General features: G+C 40.6%; 1 protein-coding gene across 1 annotated transcript in view; it reads right to left on the bottom strand.

Moving 5' to 3' along the window:
* LOC128662948 (apoptotic protease-activating factor 1) overlaps positions 1-27,224 on the bottom strand; it is a 257,549-nt gene that overhangs the window by 91,495 nt on the left and 138,830 nt on the right. The window contains exon 6 of the mRNA XM_053717011.1: positions 4,128-4,253. Within this exon, the coding sequence (XP_053572986.1) occupies positions 4,128-4,253 (126 nt within the window). The remainder of the gene's footprint in view (positions 1-4,127; positions 4,254-27,224) is intronic.

The following is a 27,224-nucleotide window of genomic DNA, read 5'->3' as shown; positions in this document are numbered from 1 at the left end:
ACACGACTTTGAAGCCTTTTGAGCCCTTCAGAGATGTCCTGTATCATGCAGAGGGAAGCTGAATGTCTCTGTCAGTATTTTAATCTGCACAGAAAAGCACTAAAATAGGCCCTTCCCACTCATATTGCAACAGTGGAAAGCTTCAGGAAACTGTATCTAGGCAGAAATCAAACCAGCCATGTGGAAAAAAACTAGGCCCCAATAAGTTTTGTCACCAAACATATATAAAAACGATTAACATGCAAACGTTTTATATTACATTTTTATAAGAGTATGCATCTCTATTAATAAGCCTGATACCAGTAGCTATCACTGCATTTAAGGCTTTACTTACATTAATCCGGTATAAGCAGCATTTTCTAGCAAATTCCATCCCTAGAAAAATATTAACTGCACATACCTTATTGCAGGAAAACCTGCACGCCATTCCCTCTCTGAAGTTACCTCACTCCACAGAATATGTGAAAACAGCCATGGATCTTAGTTACTTCTGCTAAGATCATAGAAAATGCAGGCAGATTCTTCTTCTAAATACTGCCTGAGATAAACAGCACACTCCGGTACCATTTAAAAATAACAAACTTTTGATTGAAGAAATAAACTAAGTATAAAACACCACTCTCCTCTTACGACCTCCATCTTTGTTGAGGGTTGCAAGAGAATGACTGGATATGGCAGTTAGGGGAGGAGCTATATAGCAGCTCTGCTGTGGGTGATCCTCTTGCAACTTCCTGTTGGGAAGGAGAATATCCCATAAGTAATGGATGATCCGTGGACTGGATACACTTAACAAGAGAAACTTGTTAACACTCTTGAGATCTAAAATAGGTCTGAAAGTTCCCTCCTTTTTGGGAACGACGAAGAGATTGGAATAAAAACCCAGACCCTGTTCCTGAACCAGAACAGGAACGATCACTCCCATGTCGGAAAGATTCTGAACACAACGTAAGAATGCCTCTCCTTTTATCTGGTTTACAGATAACCTGGAGAGAAGAAACCTACCACTGGGAGGAAAATTCTTGAACTCAAGTTTGTAACCCTGGGACACAATATCTACCACCCAGGGATCCTGAACATCTCGAACCCAAACTTGAGCGAAGAAAGAGAGAGTCTAGCCCCCACAAGATCCATTCCCAGATCGAGGGCAGACCCTTCATGCTGATTATGAGTCAGCAACAGACTTCCTAGACTGCTTCCCCTTATTCCATGACTGATTTGACTTCCAAGATGGCTTGGACTGTTCCTGCTTGGAGGAAGAAGAGGAAGATTTACCAGAGAAGTTACGAAATGAACGACAATTACTCTGCCGACCCTTCTGTTTATTTCTTTTATCCTGAGGAAGAGAATGCCCTTTCCCTCCCGTAATATCAGAAATAATCTCAGCCAAACCTGGCCCAAACAAGGTCTTACCCTTGTAAGGAATACAGTAGACAAAAGCTTAGACTTAGAGGACACATCCGCAGACCAGGATTTTAACCTTAAAGCTCTGCAAGCTAAAATGGCGAAACCAGAAATTTTAGCTCCCAACTTGATGACCTGTAGAGAAGCATCTGCAATAAAGGAATTAGCCAACCTCAAAGCCTTGATTCTATCTTGAATTTCTTCAAGAGGAGTATCTTGCTGAATAGAATCAGACAATGCATCAAACCAATATGCCGCCACACTAGTAACTGTAGCAATACATGCAGCCAGTTGCCATTGATACCCCTGGTGTACATAAATCTTTTTAAGGAAAGCTTCCAACTTTTTACCCATAGGATCTTTAAAGAACAGCTGTCCTCAATAGGAATAGTGGTCCTCTTGGTCAGAGTGGAAACTGCTCCCTCCACCTTAGGAACCATCTACCAAGATTCCTTAATAGAATCAGCAATAGGAAACATCATCCTAAAAATTGGAGAAGGGAAAAAGGAATCCCAGGCTTCTCCCATTCTCGTGCAATAATATTTGAAACACGATCTGGTATAGGAAAAACTTCCACCGAGGAAGGGACATCAAAAAACCTATTAAGTTAACTAGATTTCTTAGGAATAACCATGACTGACGCCTCAGAGTCATCCAAGGTAGCCAAAACCTCCTCGAGTAACAAACGGAGGTTTGCTCCAGCTTAAACCTAAAGGAAACAACCTCAGGTTCAGAAGAAGGATTTACACTATCAGAATCCGAGATCTCACCCTCAGATGCTACTGAAGTATCTTCCTCCTCAGAATTATGAGAAGAAACACTAGACACAATTGCAACAGAATCAGAAACCTTATACTTCCTCTTGCGCTTCTCCTGTAACATAGGAAAAGCAGACAAAGCCTCAGATACTGCCGAGGATATATGGGTAGCCATATCCTGCAAGGAAAAAACTACCTGAGATGAAACACAGGGCACTGCAGAAGATTGGGACGTATGAGGAAAAAGCTGCGGATTAGCCTGAACAGGAGACTCCTGAACAATATCCGCCCTAGACAATGAAGGCTCAGAATCAAAAAGTCTATCCTTGTAATGTAATGTTCTCTCAATACAAGAGGAACAAAAAGGAATAGGAGGCTCAACATTAGTTTTTATACATAGAGAACAAGCAACAGCTTGCAGGGCCTCTTGGTCCATCTTATTCCAAAGGAAAAAAACTTTTAATCAATAAAAAATTCTAAGTTCAAATCAGAATTTTAATGAAACAAAAAAACATTACTGTCCCTTTAAATTTTAAAAATACTTTTTTTTTTTTTTTTTAACTAGAAAATCCTAAAATAAACTGCACAATAAATCTTGCAGCAACAATTTTTCACAAAATGAATGCAAAAAGAGACACAAACGTTAGTCTCTGAAATTCAGACAGAAACTTAAATATAAACAGAGCAGCAGCCCCACAAAAAAACAACAGGCAACCTCCACACCTCAGCAAGCTCTGCTGAGATGTCTACCTGACCTCCTTGCTGCCGGACTGGAAAGAGCACTGAACCACCTCTGAGGAGCTATGCAACAGAGCTGCAACATCCAGGAACAACAGGAAACAGCTAAAAGGGCGCCAAAAACGCCCTTGCTATCTCAGATAAGCCCGCCTATTGTGGGCATGGCCTAACAAACCTCCCGGTAGCCATTAATACACAAACAAAAAACATGTACACCAAAGTTAAAACATAATAAACTGAGACAAACATCCCCAGTGCCTGCAAAACTGTCATACAATAAACAGTTAACCTAGAAGGCTGATTGTATATTTAGACAGAATTAACTGTCAAAGTGCCAAATTCTCCTATATCAAAACAGGGAAAGAAATAGGCACTTACCTCAAAAATCTATCCAGCAGCAGGACAGCGCACTTACCTCAAAAATCTGTCCGGCAGCAGGACAGCTCACTTGGTGTGAGAGGGGCTTCCTACCTCACATGGACCTGTGGAAAAAAGAAAAGGATGAGTAAACTTACTCAAACTTTCAACCAAGGGCAGCATGAAATTACTTGGGAGGCCCAGTGGGGATTATACCCCACAAGTTCCCAAATGCTTAAAAGCCACCACTTGCTCTACTGAAGAGACTGACATGGACTACGGCTAAACCCCAAAGAAAACCAGAGCATACTTGCTCTGCTAAAAAAATAAACTCTTGATTGAAGAATCAGACACCTAACTATACCCCTCCTTGCAACTGATACAAGCAAAGAGAATGACTGGGGATTGTGGGTAGGGGGAGTGGTATTTAACAACTTTTGCTGTGGAGCTCTTTGGCTCCTCCTGCTAGTCAGGAGAGTTATTCCCAACAGTAATTAAGATGATCCGTGGACTCACCGTGTCATTAGAAAGTTTATTTATAGCCTTTGGCTGGTGTGTCTTTGCCTCCTACTGGTGGCCAGGTGTTGATATTCCCAACAGTAATGAATGAAGTCGTGGACTCTCACTGCCTTTGGAAAGAAACAATTTACCTCTAAACTAACCATGAAATAAATACTTTGTTAATAATGATTTACTTTCAGCTGCTATAATATTAGAAAGTGGAAGAAAACAAATAAAAATCTGTGTAGTTCTGTATAATTTAATAGTTCCATGAAGATATTCGTAAACCTTATTAGATACCACTCTGTTGCAGAAAGTTAAAAAAATCTGGGCTAGAACATGCAATAAAGACAGCAGCAGTAAAACACTTACCCGTATTGTGGAATCATCAGAGCATGAAATCAGATTTGTTCCATCTTCCGTGAACTGACAATGTTGCACTGTAGATGTGTGACTCTTCAGCTGCTGAAGGACTTTACCACTGGAGTTATCCAAAACCTGGCCCAAAAGCAAAATAAGAGTGGAACATAGTAAAAAGGATCAATTATTAAAGGGTCTTGTAATAAAACTTTTTTGTTTATTATCCTATAAAATTCAGTGTCGACATTTCGGCTTAAACATAAGCCTTTTTCAATATATCAGATTCTGTTAAACACACATAAATATACTATGCTAAAATACAATCCAAAAGAACAAACCCACACCACCTATGTGGATAATATCAGCTACTTCATGTACAGTGCAATTACCAACCGCTTAGACACGTGTTAATATATGAACCAATACCCATTGTGAATAATACCATACTTAAAAACATGTGTTTTATTTATTCATGTTAGTGGACCAAATAAATAAGTAAACCTAGACCTTATAGGGATTGGCCTTTTTTATGTTCAAAGGCACTATTATTAACAAATAGTTTATAATTACAAGGTGCATCTCACAATCAAACATACCAAATGTCCCTTTAATTTACTCACAGATTTAATAAAGTTACGCTATCACTATTGTGATGAGTGGGAGGTGATATCACCGGATGAGGGCGTGGCTTATAGCCGTTATTGTCTATGTCACAGTTACCAAGTTAGATGTGTTGTGCAAGCTGTATACTTCTATGCTCTGCAATAAAATAGCGTTGCACCTTCTATGCTGTGTCCTGCATCTCATGACATGGTGTCCGAAGTACTTGCCTGCGCTTCTGTTTCCTGATTAATGACAATGTCGAAGTTTACCACACCAGAGACTTTTAATTTCTCTCAGCCTGCAGCTTGGCCCACATGGCGTCAGCGGTTTCAACACTTCAGGATTGCTTCCAAGCTGGGCAAGGAGAGTGGTGAAGTACAAGTTAATTCTCTTTTATACTCTATGGGGAAAGATGTGGAGCCAGTGTTCACTGCCTTTACTTTCCAAGACGGGAAAGAATTTGATTTTGAAATAGTTATGAACAAACTCAGTGCTCACTTTGTGCCCAAAAGAGATGTGATTCATGAGAGGGCTTGTTTTCACAAACGTACTTAGCGTGTGGGAGAATCTGGGGAGTCATTTGTGCGCAGCCTGTATGAACTAGCTGAATTCTGTGATTTTCGTGTTGCTAAAGAAGAGCAAATCAGAGACAGAATAGTCATAGGAATTGCAGATGCTGAGGTCTCACTGAAGCTACAGTTGGAGGCTGAATTAACATTAGATGGGGCTATTAGGATGGCCCGTCAGAGTGAACTGGTGAAAAAGTAAAGTGCTGATCTGAGGTCTAAGATTATTGTGGATGAAGTGCAGCAGTTCAGGAGAGCTGCAGGTGAAAGGCACAGTGTGAGTGGTAGACCAAGGACAACAGATAGGGCCAGCAGGCTCGCTGCATGCGGTGTAATGATCAGAATGTCGTATTCCCCGCTAAAGATAAGAGATGTAGAAAGTGTAACTGAATGGGTCATTTTGAAGTGGTGTATAAAACTTAATACATTAAGGAGATGCAGGTGGATAGAGACCAGGAGGGTCAAGAAGTGTCCTTTGTAGGGTCTGTTGTTGAACGGTCTGGTTCAGACGAAGATTGGCGGGTTACCCTTACTGTAATGGGAGCCAAGGTTGCCTTCAAGATTGACACGGGAGCAGACATCATTGTTATGTTCCTTGCAGCATTCATAAAACTGATTTGACAGCCTCAGCTGTCGAAAGTTACATCGAAAGTTCATAGTCCTGGTGGCCGCATCGATTGCGCGGGGAAATTTCTTGCCAGCTGTGAGTACAAGCAGAGGAAATTTACCATGTGGGTACATGTAATTAGAGGTCAGTGTGTTAACAACCTATTGAGTAGGAAAGCAGCCTGTGGTTTGGGCCTTGTCGCCAGAGTGAATGAGATTTCGGAAGAAATGTATGGTGAATTGGGCCTACTGAATTGCAACCCAATCTGTATATCACTTAAAAGTGATGCAGTCCCATACAGCATTACCACTCATTGTAGAATTCTGTTCCCGCTCATGCCTTAAGTGTAGAAGGAACTTCTGCGCATGAAGAATATGGGAGTTATTGAAGAGGTTGTTGAAGCAACTGACTGGTGTGCCCCCATTGTGCCTGTTGCAAAGAAAAATGGGAAGTTATGCATCTGCGTAGACTTGAAAAGGCTGAATGAGGCGGTGAAGAGAGAGAGATATGTGCTGCCGACGCTTGAAGACATAGCTCCGAAACTGGCTGGGCGAAGTTATTCTCTACACTAGATGCTTCCAGAGGCTTCTGGCAGATACCTCTAGATCCACAGTGCCGCAAACGGACTACCTTCATTACACCGGTTGGTCAGTTTTGCTTCTGCAGACTCCCCTTCAGTATATCCTCTGCTCCTGAAATCTTTCAAAGAGAGATGAGTTCCCTCCTAAGGGACCACAAGGGCACGGCAGTCATCATGGATGACATTTTAGTGTATGGGTTTACATTGGAAAAACATGATCAATGATTGAGCTGTGTGCTGCATATCATCAATGGAGATGGCATCAAACCAAACCCTGGTAAAATCCTTGCTATTGAACAGATGAAAAGTCCTTCTGATGTACTCGAGCTGAGACAAATATTGGGCCTTGTGAATTATGTGGGCAGGTTCCTTCCAGATTTATACACAGTACTACACCCTATCACAGAGTTGTTGAAGAAGGATGTTGCCTGAGTCTGGGGTCCTTCACAGGAAGAAGCTTTTGTACAGGTCAAGTCCTTGCTGGGGTCTGCCCCAGTATTAGGGTTCTACGAGCCATCTAAAAAGACTGTGGTTAGTGCTGATGCGAGCAGTTATGGGCTAGGGGCCGTCCTCCTGCAGCTGAATGAGAACAAACTACAGCCCATTGCCTACTGTTCCCGTACACTGACGGCTGCCGAGTCAAAATACGCCCAAATTGAAAGAGAGTGCCTGGCTGCAGTTTGGGCCTTTGAGTGTTTCCAGCGTTACTTAGGAGTTTATTAGAGGGACTAGCGGTTTATGGACAGTCTCCAGACTAAATTTCTCTAAACTCACTATGATATTAAAAAAAAACACCCCTAAGATGCCAGAGACTTCTGATGAGGTTGCTCAGGTTCAACGTTCAGGCAGTGCATGTACCAGGGAAAAAACTGGTAGTGGCAGATACACTTTCCAGGCCCCCGCTGGCTGCTGCTGAAGAATCTTCAACGGAATCAGATGTGAAAGTGTATGTGGATTCAGTTCTGGCATCCAAATCCATTTCATCAGGGAAGCTAGAGCAAATAAGAGTGGAGACACATTTAGATACAGACTTTCAAGAAGTTATTAAGTACATAAAAGAAGGTTGGCAGGATTCATGATGGCCACTTGGGCATTAGAAAGTGCAGAGAGAGGGCAGCTACTGCAGTATGGTGGCCTGGGATCAGTTCTGACATTGCAAGCCACGTGTCAAAATGTGCCTTTTGCTGGAAATGCCAGCCTACTCAGAGAAGGAAGCCCTTGATTTCTACTACGCTACCTGCAGGCCCATGGCAGAAAATAGCTGCTGATTTGTGCGAACTGCACAGGAAAAAGTACCTAGTCGTGATTGACTACTATTCCAGGTATTTGGAGATTGCACCCTTGAATGAGATCACCAGTCAAGCCGTTATCACTCATTTCAAGAGCTTGTTTGCCCGGTGGGGCATACCAATGGAGTTAGTGAGTGATAACTGAATGCAGTTTGCTTCCATGGAGTTCAGTTCTTTCAGCAGTAAATATGATTTTGTCCATTTTACGTCAAGTCCACATTACCTGCAGGTCAATGGAATGGCTGAAAGGGCAGTTCAAACAACAAAGTTCATTTTGAAGCAATCTGAGCCGTACCTAGCTCTCTTGGCCTATAGGGCGACCCCCATCCAAGCTACAGGTTTTAGCCCGGCTCAGCTGATGCTAGGACGTCAGATTCGCACCACTTTACCCTCTGTGGGTGTCTTCCAGCCAACCAGCTCTGTTTCTCTGGACGAGGTCCTTAGGAGGGATGAAGAGGCTAAAAGGGATTATCGATTCTTCTATGACAGAAAACACTCTGTGAGGCCCTTATAGGAGCTGAATGTGGGGCAAAATGTCAGAGTTAAACTGGATGATGAGAAGAAATGGAAGATGCTGCTAAGGTAATTGGATGCTCTCCAGAACCAAGGTGTTATGTAGTCCTTACTGATGGAGGGACAGTCACACGTCGAAATAGAAGACATCTTCAGCCAGTAACTGAGAGTTTTGGACTGGATGCCTCAGAGCCACCGCCGGTGGGATCCCCTGTTTTAAGAGGGGTGCCTTCCCCTCAGCAAGATCACAGCAGGGATACTTCTTTGCTTCCGGCAGACTCTCAATCACCTTCTTCTGTATCAGAGGACAGTTCATGTAAAATGACATCAAGTGGAAGAGTGGTGAAACTTCCAGCCCGATATCGGGATTAGCACTAGTTAGAGCAGTGACCCAAAGAATGGGCAGAATAATCCCATGGTCACTGTGGACTAGGGTAGTCTACCCCGATGTTCAAGTCAGGATTGTATTTCTTGTTGTTCATATATATTCTCATTAGCTTATTTGTTATACACTAAAAACTATTTTTGTATGCTTCTTTTATACCTTGTTATTTGATGTACTCTTTAAAAAAAATGTATGTTTTGTCCTTTGAAAAAGGGGAAGATTTGTGATGATAGTGGGAGGTAACGTCACCGGATGGGAGCGTGGGCTTATAGCTGTTATTGTCTATGTCGCAGTTACTAAGTTAGATGTGTTGTGCAAGCTGTATATTTCTATGCTCTGCAATAAAATAGTGTTGTACCTTTTATGCTGTGTCTCGCATCTCATGGCAACTATTTTACATACAAATTAAAGGGACAGTCTAGTCAAAATTAAACTTTCATGATTCAGATAGGGCATGAAATTTTAACAACTTTCCAATTGACTTTTATCATTAAATTTGCTTGGTGGTATTTTTGAAAAGCTAAAACTTGGTAGGCTCAAACTGATTTCTAAACCGTTGAAAAACCGCCTCTCCACTCAGAGCATTTTTCACAGTTAGACAGTACTAGTTTCATGTGTGTCATATAGATAGCATTGTGTTTGTCCCTTTAACTACGTTTCAATACTCTATCCATGTAGTGTGTAGTTTGTTGTAGCAGTTACTGCCAACTCCCTAAACCTAACAAAGCACTTATTTTAAAGGGACAGTCTACACCAGAATTGTTATTGTTTAAAGAGATAGATAATCCCTTTATTACCCATTCCCCAGTTTTGCATAACCAACACAGTTATATTAATATACTTTTTACCTCTTTGATTATCTTGTTTCTAAGCTTCTGCAGACTGACCCTTATCTCAGTGCTTTTGACAGACATGCTGTTTAGCCAATCAGTGCAGACTCCTAAATAACTCCATGGGAGTGAGCACAGTGTTATCTATATGACACAGATGAACTAGTACAGTCTAACTGTGAAAAACTTTCAAAATGCTCTGAGAAAATAGGTGTTTTTCAACGGTTTATAAATCAGTTTGATTGATGATAATAAAAGTAAATTGGAAAGTTGTTTAAAATTGCATGCCCTATCTGACTCATGAAAGTTTAGGTGAATGGGAAAAAACTCCCACACAAGAAAACCTTGTGGAAAGTCATCCCAGAAGAGAAGCATTTGTTATAACCACAAGGCGGAGCAGAGGTGGAGAATCCATATTAATGCCCATGGTTTTGGAATAGGATATTCAACAAGCTCATATAGGTGTTTTGTCAGGTGTCTACATACTTGTTTTGACCATATAGTGTGTGTGTGTGTAAATATTTTTTTAAAGTGCCATAAAACAGGTTGAGATCTGTTCATATCTTAAAAGGGCTGCATAAATAAATTGTTTAAAAATTGCTGGCAAGTATTTTAAAATAATTTTCAAAAATAAGCAAAATGAATTACATAGCTAAGCTGCCTGGAGCAGCTAACTCCATCCCTCTTATCAGTGTTTAGACACAGGCATTGTATTCAACTGAGTTCACAGCTTCTAGGCATGCTCCAGCAGATAATCCCTATTCACTTTTGCATTCTACCAAAAGAACAATAAACATAGATACAGCCATAAAAGGAATTGCGTGGGGGGAGTTAGAACTTTACAATTCATAAACTAAAAAGGGTTAATGGCGAGGTACTGCAGTATAAATTTGCAGGTAAAGTACACTAATTAAAGTACATATTATATTATTTTGTCTCTATCCCAACTTGTTTTATGTCCCTTTAAGGTGATCTTCAAACTAAAAAGAGTTTTGAATCTGATGTAACCCTATATATATATATATATATATATATATATATATATATATATATAGGGGTACCCTAGCATTCCTATTGGCTGATTTGAATGTTCAAATTCAAATCAGCCAATAGAAAAACAAAAAAACAAAAGTCTGGAGGCAAAAATTATGAAAAGACTAAAATTACCACTTTGAAATACAGAGAAAAATCCAACATTTTACATGGTATGGAGTTTTGAAGAAAAGAAAAAAAGACTGAAGCCAAATTGATCCCTAAAATCAATTTTCAAAACGTTTATCTGTACTTTTATTTTGCCAAGCCAAAAAATAACTATTATATACGGTTAAAATTAAATCAATGGGTGAGAAAACATTAATAACTCACTTTTCAGTCTCCATAAAAATGGCTGCAATATTTCACAGTCTTCACATTTCTAGAAATAGCTTTGATACATATTCCTGTAGCCTTATCCTTTAAATACACATTTCTATTATTCAAGCAGAATGAACAAATTAGTTATTGAAAAAGAGAGCTGAAAAGGAAGATTATGGCAGGGGAAATGGTTCCCTGCTGGATTATAAAACTGGATTTTTAAATGGAATTAAAAGGCATTGAAAGAAAGGAACGTTTATTTTCAAGGCAGGTGGCTATTGTCCTTCTCAAGTTTCCAATCCAGTGACATTATTTAAATTTTACCAGATGTTTAGAAATAAAATTAAGCCGTGTGATACCATGACACCTGCTTAGCTGAGAGGCATTATTCCAGTAGAATTGATTTTATGGAGTTCTGTAAAACCTTTTGTATTCTAATTGGGATGATCTTAGAGCACAGCAGCAGGTCTATAGCAAATCAGCCTGTTCCATGAGTTTTAAAGTGCAGTCAAAAATAAACCTGCACTCTAATATACTATAGCTCTTCTGCTACAATATCAATCAGTTAATTAGGTTCGGTGATCAGGATACTTTAGCAGATGTCATGTCAATGTAGAGCTGACATTTTTCATTTGTAGTTAAAGAATGTGATACAATCAACACAATGTTATTTCATAAATAATTTATCTAAACACACCTTTAGCATTTAACTGTGTTTTTTTAAGAATAAGTATCTTGCTGACTATTGTGATAGTAAAGTGTTCTGGCTTCTAGGTGTAGGTGCCACTCTATACAAATAGACACACATTATATATATATATATATATATATATATATATATATATATATATATATATATATATATATATATATACATACATACATACATACAGACACACACACACATACATACAATATCATATATAGTTTTATCAGCAATACTAGTATTACCAGTAGGGCAGAACACTTGCCTAATTATATATATTCACAGGTAATTTAAACATCTAGTCTGCATATTTGTCACTGGTTTTACAATTTTAAACATGCTGAAGTATCACTTTATGCTAAATTGGACTTACAGGGACATTATATATTGTAATATATAGCTTTAATTAACATCAGTACCTTTCCTGTGGTAATAACTCATAATTAAAGGAACATTCTATTAAAATAATAAAGTATTCTAATTTGTCACAACATTATTACAGGGGTATAAAAGTATTTTATTGTTGCACTCACTACTGCTTGCATATATCTATGCGTTTAACCCCCTGCAAAGTAATTAAATATATAGATAATGTTAGATCCAGAGCAGCTGTGCACTATTGGAACCTAACTGAAAACATCAGGTCAGCCAATGACAAGAGGCCTATATATGTGCAGCCACCAATCAGCAGCTAGCTTTCAGCCACCAATCAGCACCTGACCCTACCTATGTATGCTTTTCAACAAAAGATACCAAAAGAATGAAGTGGATTTGATAACTGAAGAAAACTGAAATATGTTGACATTGCATAATCTATTTAAAGCACAAATATTTAATTTTGACTTGTGCCCCTTAATAAGTGAACTTAAAAAGTATTACAGCTTGTTAACAATCTTGTGGCATCCATACACGTTTGCAGTTAAAATAAAATTATTTGTAACATTATTTATAAAATATGTTTTCAAATTAAATTATTTTAACTGCTTAAGTGCCAGATGTCTGGATGCCACTGGATCTTTAACAAGCTGTGATACGTAGAGCTGAGTTGCAGCAAAAACTTTGCGAGTATTACTCCCATTAAATGGAAATTCCCCTTTTAATTACTATACTTTACTATTTTTGCAATATATCTCTTTTCATGTGAGAAACACAATCAAGAAAATGATGTGGCAAGGAATCCATTTTCAAACAATTCATGGGCAATACACACAATATAATATATACTTTAGAATGCACGGTGTGGTATTCATGAATTTTTGCTTTAAGTAATAATTTACAGCAATGGAAATTATTTTAGACAGGATTTAGAAAGAAGTGTCTTGAGGAATTAAGCATAATTGACCTATTTGCCATATGTTGACAGAATATACACAAATTTCTTATGGGATTTATTTTGGTTCCCTACCCATATTATGCAATACAGATTGTTATAATAAAAGAATATTATGTTTGTGAGTTTTTAATAACTGTGGCAGCAGAGTACACAAAAAACATAAAATTATGCTTACCTGATAATATTCTTTTCTTCCGACGGAAAGAGTCCACAGCTGCATTAATTACTTTTGGGAAATAAGAACCTGGCCACCAGGAGGAGGCAAAGACACCCAAGCCAAATGCTTAAATACTCCTCCCACTTCCCTCACCCCCCAGTCATTCTGATGAGGAACAAGGAACAGTAGAAGAAATATCTAGGTGAAAAGGTGCCAGAAGAATAAAAAGCAAAGACGCCCCTTATATAAAAAAAAAAGACGGGTGTGATGGGTATGTATATGTGTATATATATATTATATATATTATGTTATATGGGTAATTTGAATCTCACATATTAAGCATATTGAGGGTAACTTTAAATCTTGTATCAAATGTTTATAAAGCAGCATTCCACAAGTTTCTTTTTGTATAAGTTGTAACATATGGTTCCAATATATGATCCTCTCTACAAATGGTTATATGGGCATATTCTGTTATGTGCTATAACAACATTCTTATTTCCTGTGGGCCCCTTATGCAGATGTGAAGTTAACTACGTTTTTTATATATTTCCTGTGACCTCATGTATGACGTATACATCACTATAAATTCTTTGTGTGTTCTTCAAATAAAGGGGACTTTTGTGAAAACACTCAGTTGCATGTGTGTGTGATTTCAGTGGTCACCCCAGGGCCCTGAAGAAAACGTGTGCCGCACCCTTATCAGCCAGAGCAGAGCTAAGGAACAAAAGAAGTAACCCTACAAAACTGGCGTCAGAAGTGGGATGAAACAGGGAACTCTTGGAAGGTAAGCTGAACAAAGAGTCCTTTTTATTCTGACCTTTTTTCTCTTACCACGAGACCCCTTAAGTTTCATTTTACATAGGAATAGTTGGGAATATATATGTGAATCTTTGGTAGATTCTAATCAAATCTTTGATAGATTAAAAATAAAAAGAGGAATAATAGATTTCTTTGGTAGAAATCAGGTTAAATTAATTAATAATAATTAAGTCTTTGGTAGGCTAAATAAAAAGGGAATAATAGATTTCTTTGGTAGAAATCAGGTTATATTAAGTCTGGCTGAAGGGTTAAACCACACATTTTCTTGCTGCTTGCTTTTGAAATATTGCTGTATGGCTAACATTGCTTTAAAGTTATAAGATAAATACTGCATTGTTTATATGAATTCTTATGCTGCTTGCTTTTAAATATGCTGTATGGCAAAATACTGTTTATTTGTATAAAGTGTTAAGGAAGTAAAATACTGCTTATTGTATAAAGTATTAAGAATGTAAACTGTTGCTAATATGTATTCCTGTTTCTAAACGCTACATTTTTTTCTGGTGAAGGGTGACCTTTGACCTAGAGATAATTAATGCCAGAAACTACTGAAAGGATCAGCATAGTGATATTTTTTTTTTCTTTCTCTTGTTGTAAACTTAAGCATTATGCACAATAACTGGTAACGGAGTACAGCCATTCTAGTTAATGTGGTTTTTGCAAAAAGATTCAATAATTAATTGCTCTTAAAGGTAAAGGTATTGTATTTTTTATTTTTATTATTTTTTATTATTTTTTATTTTTTTATTTTTTTTGTGTTGTATTATATTTTGTTGTAAATGTTTTAAAAACAGAATTTATGTTTACCTGATAAATTACTTTCTCCAACGGTGTGTCCGGTCCACGGCGTCATCCTTACTTGTGGGATATTCTCTTCCCCAACAGGAAATGGCAAAGAGCCCAGCAAAGCTGGTCACATGATCCCTCCTAGGCTCCGCCTACCCCAGTCATTCGACCGACGTTAAGGAGGAATATTTGCATAGGAGAAACCATATGGTACCGTGGTGACTGTAGTTAAAGAAAATAAATTATCAGACCTGATTAAAAAAACCAGGGCGGGCCGTGGACCGGACACACCGTTGGAGAAAGTAATTTATCAGGTAAACATAAATTCTGTTTTCTCCAACATAGGTGTGTCCGGTCCACGGCGTCATCCTTACTTGTGGGAACCAATACCAAAGCTTTAGGACACGGATGAAGGGAGGGAGCAAATCAGGTCACCTAAATGGAAGGCACCACGGCTTGCAAAACCTTTCTCCCAAAAATAGCCTCAGAAGAAGCAAAAGTATCAAACTTGTAAAATTTGGTAAAAGTGTGCAGTGAAGACCAAGTCGCTGCCCTACATATCTGATCAACAGAAGCCTCGTTCTTGAAGGCCCATGTGGAAGCCACAGCCCTAGTGGAATGAGCTGTGATTCTTTCGGGAGGCTGCCGTCCGGCAGTCTCGTAAGCCAATCTGATGATGCTTTTAATCCAAAAAGAGAGAGAGGTAGAAGTTGCTTTTTGACCTCTCCTTTTACCAGAATAAACAACAAACAAGGAAGATGTTTGTCTAAAATCCTTTGTAGCATCTAAATAGAATTTTAGAGCGCGAACAACATCCAAATTGTGCAACAAACGTTCCTTCTTTGAAACTGGTTTCGGACACAGAGAAGGTACGATAATCTCCTGGTTAATGTTTTTGTTAGAAACAACTTTTGGAAGAAAACCAGGTTTAGTACGTAAAACCACCTTATCTGCATGGAACACCAGATAAGGAGGAGAACACTGCAGAGCAGATAATTCTGAAACTCTTCTAGCAGAAGAAATTGCAACTAAAAACAAAACTTTCCAAGATAATAACTTAATATCAACGGAATGCAAGGGTTCAAACGGAACCCCCTGAAGAACTGAAAGAACTAAATTGAGACTCCAAGGAGGAGTCAAAGGTTTGTAAACAGGCTTAATTCTAACCAGAGCCTGAACAAAGGCTTGAACATCTGGCACAGCAGCCAGTTTTTTGTGAAGTAACACCGACAAGGCAGAAATCTGTCCCTTCAGGGAACTTGCAGATAATCCTTTTTCCAATCCTTCTTGAAGGAAGGATAGAATCCTAGGAATCTTAACCTTGTCCCAAGAGAATCCTTTAGATTCACACCAACAGATATATTTTTTCCAAATTTTGTGGTAAATCTTTCTAGTTACAGGCTTTCTGGCCTGAACAAGAGTATCAATAACAGAATCTGAGAACCCTCGCTTCGATAAAATCAAGCGTTCAATCTCCAAGCAGTCAGCTGGAGTGAAACCAGATTCGGACGTTCGAACGGACCCTGAACAAGAAGGTCTCGTCTCAAAGGTAGCTTCCAAGGTGGAGCCGATGACATATTCACCAGATCTGCATACCAAGTCCTGCGTGGCCACGCAGGAGCTATCAAGATCACTGACGCCCTCTCCTGATTGATCCTGGCTACCAGCCTGGGGATGAGAGGAAACGGCGGGAACACATAAGCTAGTTTGAAGGTCCAAGGTGCTACTAGTGCATCCACTAGAGCCGCCTTGGGATCCCTGGATCTGGACCCGTAGCAAGGAACTTTGAAGTTCTGACGAGAGGCCATCAGATCCATGTCTGGAATGCCCCACAGCTGAGTGACTTGGGCAAAGATTTCCGGATGGAGTTCCCACTCCCCCGGATGCAATGTCTGACGACTCAGAAAATCCGCTTCCCAATTTTCCACTCCTGGGATGTGGATAGCAGACAGGTGGCAGGAGTGAGACTCCGCCCATAGAATGATTTTGGTCACTTCTTCCACCGCTAGGGAACTCCTTGTTCCCCCCTGATGGTTGATGTACGCAACAGTTGTCATGTTGTCTGATTGAAACCGTATGAACTTGGCCCTCGCTAGCTGAGGCCAAGCCTTGAGAGCATTGAATATCGCTCTCAGTTCCAGAATATTTATCGGTAGAAGAGATTCTTCCCGAGACCAAAGACCCTGAGCTTTCAGGGATCCCCAGACCGCGCCCCAGCCCATCAGACTGGCGTCGGTCGTGACAATGACCCACTCTGGTCTGCGGAATGTCATCCCTTGTGACAGGTTGTCCAGGGACAGCCACCAACGGAGTGAGTCTCTGGTCCTCTGATTTACTTGTATCTTCGGAGACAAGTCTGTATAGTCCCCATTCCACTGACTGAGCATGCACAGTTGTAATGGTCTTAGATGAATGCGCGCAAAAGGAACTATGTCCATTGCCGCTACCATCAACCCGATCACTTCCATGCACTGAGCTATGTAAGGAAGAGGAACGGAATGAAGTATCCGACAAGAGTCTAGAAGCTTTGTTTTTCTGGCCTCTGTCAGAAAAATCCTCATTTCTAAGGAGTCTATTATTGTTCCCAAGAAGGGAACCCTTGTTAACGGGGATAGAGAACTCTTTTCCACGTTCACTTTCCATCCGTGAGATCTGAGAAAGGCCAGGACAATGTCCGTGTGAGCCTTTGCTTGAGGAAGGGACGACGCTTGAATCAGAATGTCGTCCAAGTAAGGTACTACAGCAATGCCCCTTGGTCTTAGCACAGCTAGAAGGGACCCTAGTACCTTTGTGAAAATCCTTGGAGCAGTGGCTAATCCGAAAGGAAGCGCCACGAACTGGTAATGTTTGTCCAGGAATGCGAACCTTAGGAACCGATGATGTTCCTTGTGGATAGGAATATGTAGATACGCATCCTTTAAATCCACCGTGGTCATGAATTGACCTTCCTGGATGGAAGGAAGAATAGTTCGAATGGTTTCCATCTTGAACGATGGAACCTTGAGAAACTTGTTTAAGATCTTGAGATCTAAGATTGGTCTGAACGTTCCCTCTTTTTTGGGAACTATGAACAGATTGGAGTAGAACCCCATCCCTTGTTCTCTTAATGGAACAGGATGAATCACTCCCATTTTTAACAGGTCTTCTACACAATGTAAGAATGCCTGTCTTTTTATGTGGTCTGAAGACAACTGAGACCTGTGGAACCTCCCCCTTGGGGGAAGTCCCTTGAATTCCAGAAGATAACCTTGGGAGACTATTTCTAGCGCCCAAGGATCCAGAACATCTCTTGCCCAAGCCTGAGCGAAGAGAGAGAGTCTGCCCCCCACCAGATCCGGTCCCGGATCGGGGGCCAACATTTCATGCTGTCTTGGTAGCAGTGGCAGGTTTCTTGGCCTGCTTTCCCTTGTTCCAGCCTTGCATTGGTCTCCAAGCTGGCTTGGCTTGAGAAGTATTACCCTCTTGCTTAGAGGACGTAGCACCTTGGGCTGGTCCGTTTCTACGAAAGGGACGAAAATTAGGTTTATTTTTTGCCTTGAAAGGCCGATCCTGAGGAAGGGCGTGGCCCTTACCCCCAGTGATATCAGAGATAATCTCTTTCAAGTCAGGGCCAAACAGCGTTTTCCCCTTGAAAGGAATGTTAAGTAGCTTGTTCTTGGAAGACGCATCAGCCGACCAAGATTTCAACCAAAGCGCTCTGCGCGCCACAATAGCAAACCCAGAATTCTTAGCCGCTAACCTAGCCAATTGCAAAGTGGCGTCTAGGGTGAAAGAATTAGCCAATTTGAGAGCATTGATTCTGTCCATAATCTCCTCCAAAGGAGGAGAATCACTATCGACCGCTCTTATCAGATCATCGAACCAGAAACATGCGGCTGTAGCGACAGGGACAATGCATGAAATTGGTTGTAGAAGGTAACCTTGCTGAACAAACATTTTTTTTTTTTAAGCAAACCTTCTAATTTTTTATCCATAGGATCTTTGAAAGCACAACTATCCTCTATGGGTATAGTGGTGCGTTTGTTTAAAGTGGAAACCGCTCCCTCGACCTTGGGGACTGTCTGCCATAAGTCCTTTCTGGGGTCGACCATAGGAAACAATTTTTTAAATATGGGGGGAGGGACGAAAGGAATACCGGGCCTTTCCCATTCTTTATTAACAATGTCCGCCACCCGCTTGGGTATAGGAAAAGCTTCTGGGAGCCCCGGCACCTCTAGGAACTTGTCCATTTTACAAAGTTTCTCTGGGATGACCAACTTGTCACAATCATCCAGAGTGGATAATACCTCCTTAAGCAGAATGCGGAGATGTTCCAACTTAAATTTAAATGCAATCACATCAGGTTCAGCCTGTTGAGAAATGTTCCCTGAATCAGTAATTTCTCCCTCAGACAAAACCTCCCTGGCCCCATCAGACTGGGTTAGGGGCCCTTCAGAAATATTATTATCAGCGTCGTCATGCTCTTCAGTATCTAAAACAGAGCAGCCGCGCTTACGCTGATAAGTGTTCATTTTGGCTAAAATGTTTTTGACAGAATTATCCATTACAGCCGTTAATTGTTGCATAGTAAGGAGTATTGGCGCGCTAGATGTACTAGGGGCCTCCTGAGTGGGCAAGACTCGTGTAGACGAAGGAGGGAATGATGCAGTACCATGCTTACTCCCCTCACTTGAGGAATCATCTTGGGCATCATTGTCATTATCACATAAATCACATTTATTTAAATGAATAGGAATCCTGGCTTCCCCACATTCAGAACACAGTCTATCTGGTAGTTCAGACATGTTAAACAGGCATAAACTTGATAACAAAGTACAAAAAACGTTTTAAAATAAAACCGTTACTGTCACTTTAAATTTTAAACTGAACACACTTTATTACTGCAATTGCGAAAAACATGAAGGAATTGTTCAAAATTCACCAAATTTTCACCACAGTGTCTTAAAGCCTTAAAAGTATTGCACACCAAATTTGGAAGCTTTAACCCTTAAAATAACGGAACCGGAGCCGTTTTGAACTTTAACCCCTTTACAGTCCCTGGTATCTGCTTTGCTGAGACCCAACCAAGCCCAAAGGGGAATACGATACCAAATGACGCCTTCAGAAAGTCTTTTCTAAGTATCAGAGCTCCTCTCACATGCGACTGCATGCCATGCCTCTCAAAAACAAGTGCGCAACACCAGCGCGAAAATGAGGCTCTGCTTATGCTTTGGGAAAGCCCCTAAAGAATAAGGTGTCTAAACCAGTGCCTGCCGATATTATTATATCAAAATACCCAGATAAAATGATTCCTCAAGGCTAAATATGTGTTAATAATGAATCGATTTAGCCCAAAAAAAGTCTACAGTTTTAATAAGCCCTTGTGAAGCCCTTATTTACGATCGTAATAAACATGGCTTACCGGATCCCATAGGGAAAATGACAGCTTCCAGCATTACATCGTCTTGTTAGAATGTGTCATACCTCAAGCAGCAAGAGACTGCACACTGTTCCCCCAACTGAAGTTAATTGCTCTCAACAGTCCTGTGTGGAACAGCCATGGATTTTAGTGACGGTTGCTAAAATCATTTTCCTCATACAAACAGAAATCTTCATCTCTTTTCTGTTTCTGAGTAAATAGTACATACCAGCACTATTTCAAAATAACAAACTCTTGATTGAATAATAAAAACTACAGTTAAACACTAAAAAACTCTAAGCCATCTCCGTGGAGATGTTGCCTGTACAACGGCAAAGAGAATGACTGGGGTAGGCGGAGCCTAGGAGGGATCATGTGACCAGCTTTGCTGGGCTCTTTGCCATTTCCTGTTGGGGAAGAGAATATCCCACAAGTAAGGATGACGCCGTGGACCGGACACACCTATGTTGGAGAAAGATAAGTTAGGAGTTGAGAATGGGCAAATCCCAGTCTAAACAATTTCCATCACCTAGACCAGGTGAAAATTGTAAAGATTATGTGGGAAGGGTGTCGCCCGATGGGTTTATGTATATTATTCCTTGGGTTCAGAATATGGCAGATTGGACAGAAGTTATGAGAAGCTCTGATCCATTCCCCAGAGAGGGGGATAATGATAAATTTCATATGAATATGGTAAAAGGGTTGTGTCTAGGTGATGAAGAGGCATTTCCATGGTATAAAGGTGATCCAGGGTGGTTATATGAATTATATGAAAAAGGGTGGGGAAAATTGGCTGACTGTTGCTCCATACTGGCAATATATTGATATAGATGGGAATAAAAAAAAAAGGGTAAAAGTGAGAAGCAAAGACAGACAGAATATTCACCCCCCCCTGCCCCATATAATGCCCCTCACCTACCTTTGCCATCATATAACAGACTATATCCTAGCCTTCCATCCCCTAGGGACATAGATCTAGAGACTATTGCTATTGCCTCTGCTCAGGTACCCCAGGAATGGACCTTGCCAGGACCTTCTGTAACTCCCCGATACCAGGTCACTAAACCCCCAATTATGCCCAAACCCCCGATTAAGGTTGAACCAGTAACACCTTCCTACCCCCCTACAATAACCCCACAATATAAAAGAGGGAATGAAGAAGTAGAGGGGGAGGAGGCAGCTGTACCAGAAGCTAGTATGCCATTTCTTACTGTGGGAGACCAATTAATTATTAAACCTTTGTCCCCGGGTGAATTAAGGGAAATTACCAAGGGAGCCCCAAACCCCCGTCAACATCCATCAGCTTGTATTATGTATTTAAAAAGAATGTTACAAGGACAAAACATGACCCAGACAGATATAAGAATTATCATTGATGCACTTCTAGACTATGACCCTGAATCAGGTTGGGAGTGGGGTAATGTAAAGAGTATTAGTAAATTGAGTCGAGATCCAAAAATTAACTATGCCCTAAACACATGTGAAGGACTTGATGAAATGTGGACAGAATTAAGTATAGAAATGCATAGAATATGGAAGGATAAACAAAGTATGTCAATTGCACTAGCGTGCAAACAGAATACAAAGGAAACAGTAGTAGAATTTGTTAAGCGTTTTTATAAATGCTGGAAGGAAGAGGCTGGAATGGAATCAGGAGATGCAATGGGCTCTCTGAAGGTCCAGACTTGCATTAGTAATATGCAACCTCAGCTTTCTTTGTTGGTGAAACAACTTGTCTCTGATTGGCCGGAGTTGACTCCAGCAGAATTCTTGAAAAGAATTCATGAAAAAGAAGGGGCAGGTTGTTTTGACATCAGGAAATTAGAGGGAAAAAACGCTGCTTTTTATCAAAAGCAGAGTTTACAACATTGTGATCCATTCCAGGCCAGGGAAAGGGATAATACAGGGAGTAATAGAATGTATGTGAGATGTAGAGGGAGAGCTAGAGGAAGAGCTAGAGGGAATTATACTTCAAACAGAAAACATTGTTTTAACTGTGGGGAACAGGGACATTGGAAAAATGAATGCCCCAAACCCCCTAATAATTCTGGCCCCCCTTACAATCCCCGACAGTATAACAGACAGCCTTACATAGCCCCTGCACCCATGGAGGCACCCAAACACAACATACAATGGCCATAGGGGTGCCTAGAAGGTAGCACTCCAATTTTTCCAGTGGTGTCAACAAGTTATCATGAGCAACCGTACTTAGTCCTAGAAGTAGAGGGAGAACCCCTACCATTTCTAGTAGACACAGGAGCTACATGCTCTGCCTTATGCTCAGATATGTATGATGGCATTACTGAAAAATCTGAACCTTCTCTAGGGATTAATGGAGTGCTGACTCAGACTCACATCACACCGCCACTTGAAGTTAGGGTACCCTGTACTGGCCAACAACTTTTGCACCCATTTCGTATTATAACTGGGTGTCCCCTTAACCTTTTGGGTCGTGATCTTATGGGTCCCCTTGGTTTGAAAGTAGCTGTCACTAGACAGGGTGGGTTAGACGTGAGTCTAGGGTCCACTAACCTGTGTTTTTTTAATGACATATTGACAGATGTCCCATCCTCTGTATGGGCATCTTCAAAACTTGACGTTGGTTTAGTTCAGTGTACCCCATATAAAGCCAGATTAAAACCTAATACTACTCCAGTGTTTATTAAACAATATCCATTGTCTAGAGAAAAGAAAGAAGGGATAAGACCCATGATAGAGGAATTCCTTAAACAAGGAATCCTCCGTCCAGTAGTTTCTCCCTATAATACCCCCATAAATCCGATCCCAAAGAAAGACAATGAATATAGGTTAGTACAAGACCTAAGGGCAATTAATGAAATAGTAATCCCAATTGCCCCAATAGTCCCAGATGTTACAACCTTACTCACAGCCATTCCACATGATGCCTGTATATTTACAGTCATTGATTTAGCTAACGCATTTTTTTCAGTCCGATTGGACCCTGAGACACAGCTACTTATGGCTTTTTATTATGATGGGCGTCAGCTTACCTGGACACGCCTCCCTCAAGGCTATGTGGCCTCACCTGCGGTCTACTCACTGGTGCTCCAACGTACCTTGCGGTCATGGACTCCAAGCCAAGGTTCCGTCCTCCTTCAGTACGTTGATGACCTACTGTTGTGTAGTCCTAACCAGGAGGCTAATACAGTAGATACAATAAGTCTGTTAAAACACCTTGCTGCTGAAGGTTATAAAATAGAAAAATATAAGCTACAAGTAGGAGTGACAAAAGTGGATTACCTTGGTTTTGTGCTTTCCCAAGGCCACCGGTCCATTAGTCCCAAACGAATCCAAGCGATTCAACAGATCCCAAAGCCAGTTACTAGAAAGGACATGCTCACCTTTCTAGGTATGAGTAATTATTGCAGACAATGGATTCCTGAGTGCTCCCATCATGATTCCATTCTAAGGCAAGCCACAAAAGGGGATAGCCCTGAACATATACAATGGACCACAGACATGACTAAATCCTACATAGCTCTGAAGACTAGCATTATTAGTGCCCCTGCTTTAGGACTACCTGATTATTGTAAACCATTTCACTTGTATGCGAGGGACAATTGTAAAACCATGGCTGCTGTCTGTGCCCAAGAGCATGGTGGAGGCAATATGCGTCCCGTAGCTTTCTTTTCCAAAGTAGTTCCAATACCGGTACAAGGGATGCCGGCGTGTCTCCGAGCATTGGCGGCTTGCACCATGGCTGTAGAGATGGTTGAAACAATCACATTAGGCCATCCAATAGTACTACACACTAGTCACCAAGTTTTAAATCTTGTAAAAAATGTCACTACCCAACACATGACTTCTCAAAGACTTTCTGGTTATGAATGTATATTACTGAATAATACAAATCTGACTATTAAATATAGTAGTGTATCCTCAGGGCCAACTCAAATACTTAGTGCCTTACTTACAGGATCACCAGACTTTCCAACAGACCATGACTGTATAGAGGTAATACACCACATTACCACACCAAGACCTGACTTGATGGATAAACCTTTTGACCATGCTGATAATGTGTTTGTTGATGGTTCTTGTTCCCGACCTAGTGATGGTATTTATAAGACAGGCTATGCCGTTGTGCAACTACCAGACATTGTTCTAGATGCAGGCCCCATTCCTTATCCTTCTGCACAAGCTGCAGAATTAATAGCACTTACAAAAGCATGTAAATTGTTTGAAAATAAATCTGTTAACATTTACAGTGACTCTCGCTATGCTTTTGGGGTTGTGCACGATTTTGGTATGATATGGAAACAACGTGGTTTTGTTTCAGCAGATGGCAAGACCATCTCTCATACAGACCTGATTAATGACCTTTTAGATGCCATACAACTCCCAAAGGACATAGCGATCATACATTGCCGTGCACATACATACAAGTCTGACCCTATTTCCTTGGGTAATGCACTTGCAGATAAAATTGCTAAAGAGGCTGCTTATGTTTCTCATACACCCGGATCCACCATCCGTATGTATGCTGTTTTAGCCCCACCTTCATGTCCTACAGACCATATGCTTCTTGAACTCCAGGGACATGCCACTACTAGTGACATATCTTTCTGGACTACTAATGGGTTAACTTTAGATGAGAATGGTTTGTTTTCTAAAGAGGGGAAGGTGGGCATACCGGAAAGCAGTGCACCACTCTTTATAGCACAAGCCCATGGTGTTGGACACCTAGGTATAAAACCAACAACTAACTTGTTGAAGCAATCTTTCTACATTAGAGGTATAGGTGATCATTGCAAGGCATATATTAATAGATGTGTATATTGCTTACAGACCAATGCAACCATTCCCAATAAAGCCCAGCATGACCACTTACCCCCACCTACAGCCCCATTCACACATCTACAAATTGATTTTACACATATTCCAAAAACTGGCACTAAACATCTGCTTGTAATAGTTGACCAATTTTCTAAGTGGCCAGAAGCTTTTGTTACACAGAGGGAAGATGCAAAAACAGTCGCTAAAATTTTAGCCACTGAAATAATTCCCAGATTTGGTTGTCCGCTTCAGATTAATTCTGATAACGGTCCAGCATTCATTAGTAAAATCACACATGAGTTAGTAGAATGGTTACAGATTAATTGGAACTTTCACATTCCCTACCATCCACAAAGCTCAGGGATTGTAGAAAGAATGAATCGCAATATCAAGGAAAAACTTTTAAAGGCAACAGCAGGTACATGGGTTAAATGGCAAAACTATTTACCTGCGATTTTAGCAGAAATCAGAATGACCCCAAATAGGACAACCAGGTTGTCTCCATTTGAGGTCCTAATGGGTAGACCATTCCCGACTCCATGGGTAAAAGGCCCACTTATCATTAAAAATGCTGATTTAGATTGTATTAAGGAACAATATGTAAAACAATTGATTGATAAATTGAATGGCATCTATGGTGATGTGTCTTCCCGTTTACCTCTTCCCTCACAGGAACCAACCCATCCTTTCAAGCCTGGAGATCTGGTCTGCATTCGCCAGCTGAATAAAGCAAAGAAAGGAGGTTTCCCGTTCAGCAAGCCAGTCACTGTGATCGCTGTAACCAGGACTGCCGTACTGACTGACGACAAGGACATCTGGATACACGCTTCACGAGTTAAACTCTGTCCAAAGAGAGGAGAAGCGGGTGACAAGCTATCAGTCACCCCTCACAAAGGAGAAGTGGGTGATAAGGTATCGATCACTCCTCAAAAAGACCAGGATAACGATCTCAATCATGGATCCAAGACATTTCTGCAAGATCTTCCTTTTCCTAATGGGGATATTGATCTTTGTGTATATCCCAATAGTATTAATAACGGCATGTTATTACTCACCTGAAGATGTTGAACACTTTACACCTATTTTGTTTACTATTATTAACATTGTTTAACTGTTACATGTCTTGTACTTTACGAAAGAAAATATCAGGTATGATACAAGATGCAGAAAAAGTTCAACTGCAAAATTTAATTAGAGGTAGACCCAGATAGTTTATATTGTAGGAACATTACAGGTTATGTGATCACGATGTGATCAAAGAGGGGAATGATGGGTATGTATATGTGTGTGTATGTGTATATATATATTATATATATTATGTTATATGGGTAATTTGAATCTCACATATTAAGCATATTGAGGGTAACTTTAAATCTTGTATCAAATGTTTATAAAGCAGCATTCCACAAGTTTCTTTTTGTATAAGTTGTAACATATGGTTCCAATATATGATCCTCTCTACAAATGGATATATGGGCATATTCTGTTATGTGCTATAACAACATTCTTATTGCCTGTGGGCCCCTTATGCAGATGTGAAGTTAACTACGTTTTTTATATATTTCCTGTGACCTCATGTATGACGTATACATCACTATAAATTCTTTGTGTGTTCTTCAAATAAAGGGGACTTTTGTGAAAACACTCAGTTGCATGTGTGTGTGATTTCAGTGGTCACCCCAGGGCCCTGAAGAAAACGTGTGCCGCACCCTTATCAGCCAGAGCAGAGCTAAGGAACAAAAGAAGTAACCCTACAGGGTGGGGAGCTGTGGACTCTTTCCATCGGAATAAAATTATCAGGTAAGCATAATTTATGTTTTGCTTCCTAAATGGAAAGAGTCCACAGCTGCATTCATTACTTTTGGGAAAACAATACCCAAGCTATAGAGGACACTGAATGCCAAAACGGGAGGTTACAATAGGCGGCCCATTCTGAGGGCACCAGACCTGAAACCACTACCCAACAAAAAACCCAGCTTCGTCCGAAGCCGAGAAAACAAAAAGGGAAAAGGTCCCAAGGACACTGACCAGCAGATAGCCTGGAAGCCTAGCTAGAGACTGCAACATCAGACACAACTGAGCCAACAGTCCTCTGAGAGACACCGTCGTCCAACAGTCGGTCCCCCCCCCACACACACTTCACTAGCGAAGGGAACCCCCGCCGAAACTCCCACAGGAATAAGGCAAGGAAGAACCAAATGGAAACCGAAAGGTTACCACAAACTCCATAAAAGGAAAAACTCCCATTAAACCAAGCTCGTAAGACCTAAGGTTCCAAATAGATCCAAATAGACACCACAAGGTTTAGAACAGGTAGCAGAAATGAGAAAATGTTCTCCCATCATCCTGCAAGGTTTGGAACAGCTAGGTAACACTCGATCAAG

This window comes from Bombina bombina, chromosome 6 (genome assembly GCF_027579735.1).
Source record: "Bombina bombina isolate aBomBom1 chromosome 6, aBomBom1.pri, whole genome shotgun sequence".
NCBI classification, from domain to species: Eukaryota; Metazoa; Chordata; class Amphibia; order Anura; family Bombinatoridae; genus Bombina; species Bombina bombina.
The sequence above is the reverse complement of the archived record's forward strand: the minus strand, read 5'-3'. Positions and strand labels throughout refer to the sequence as shown.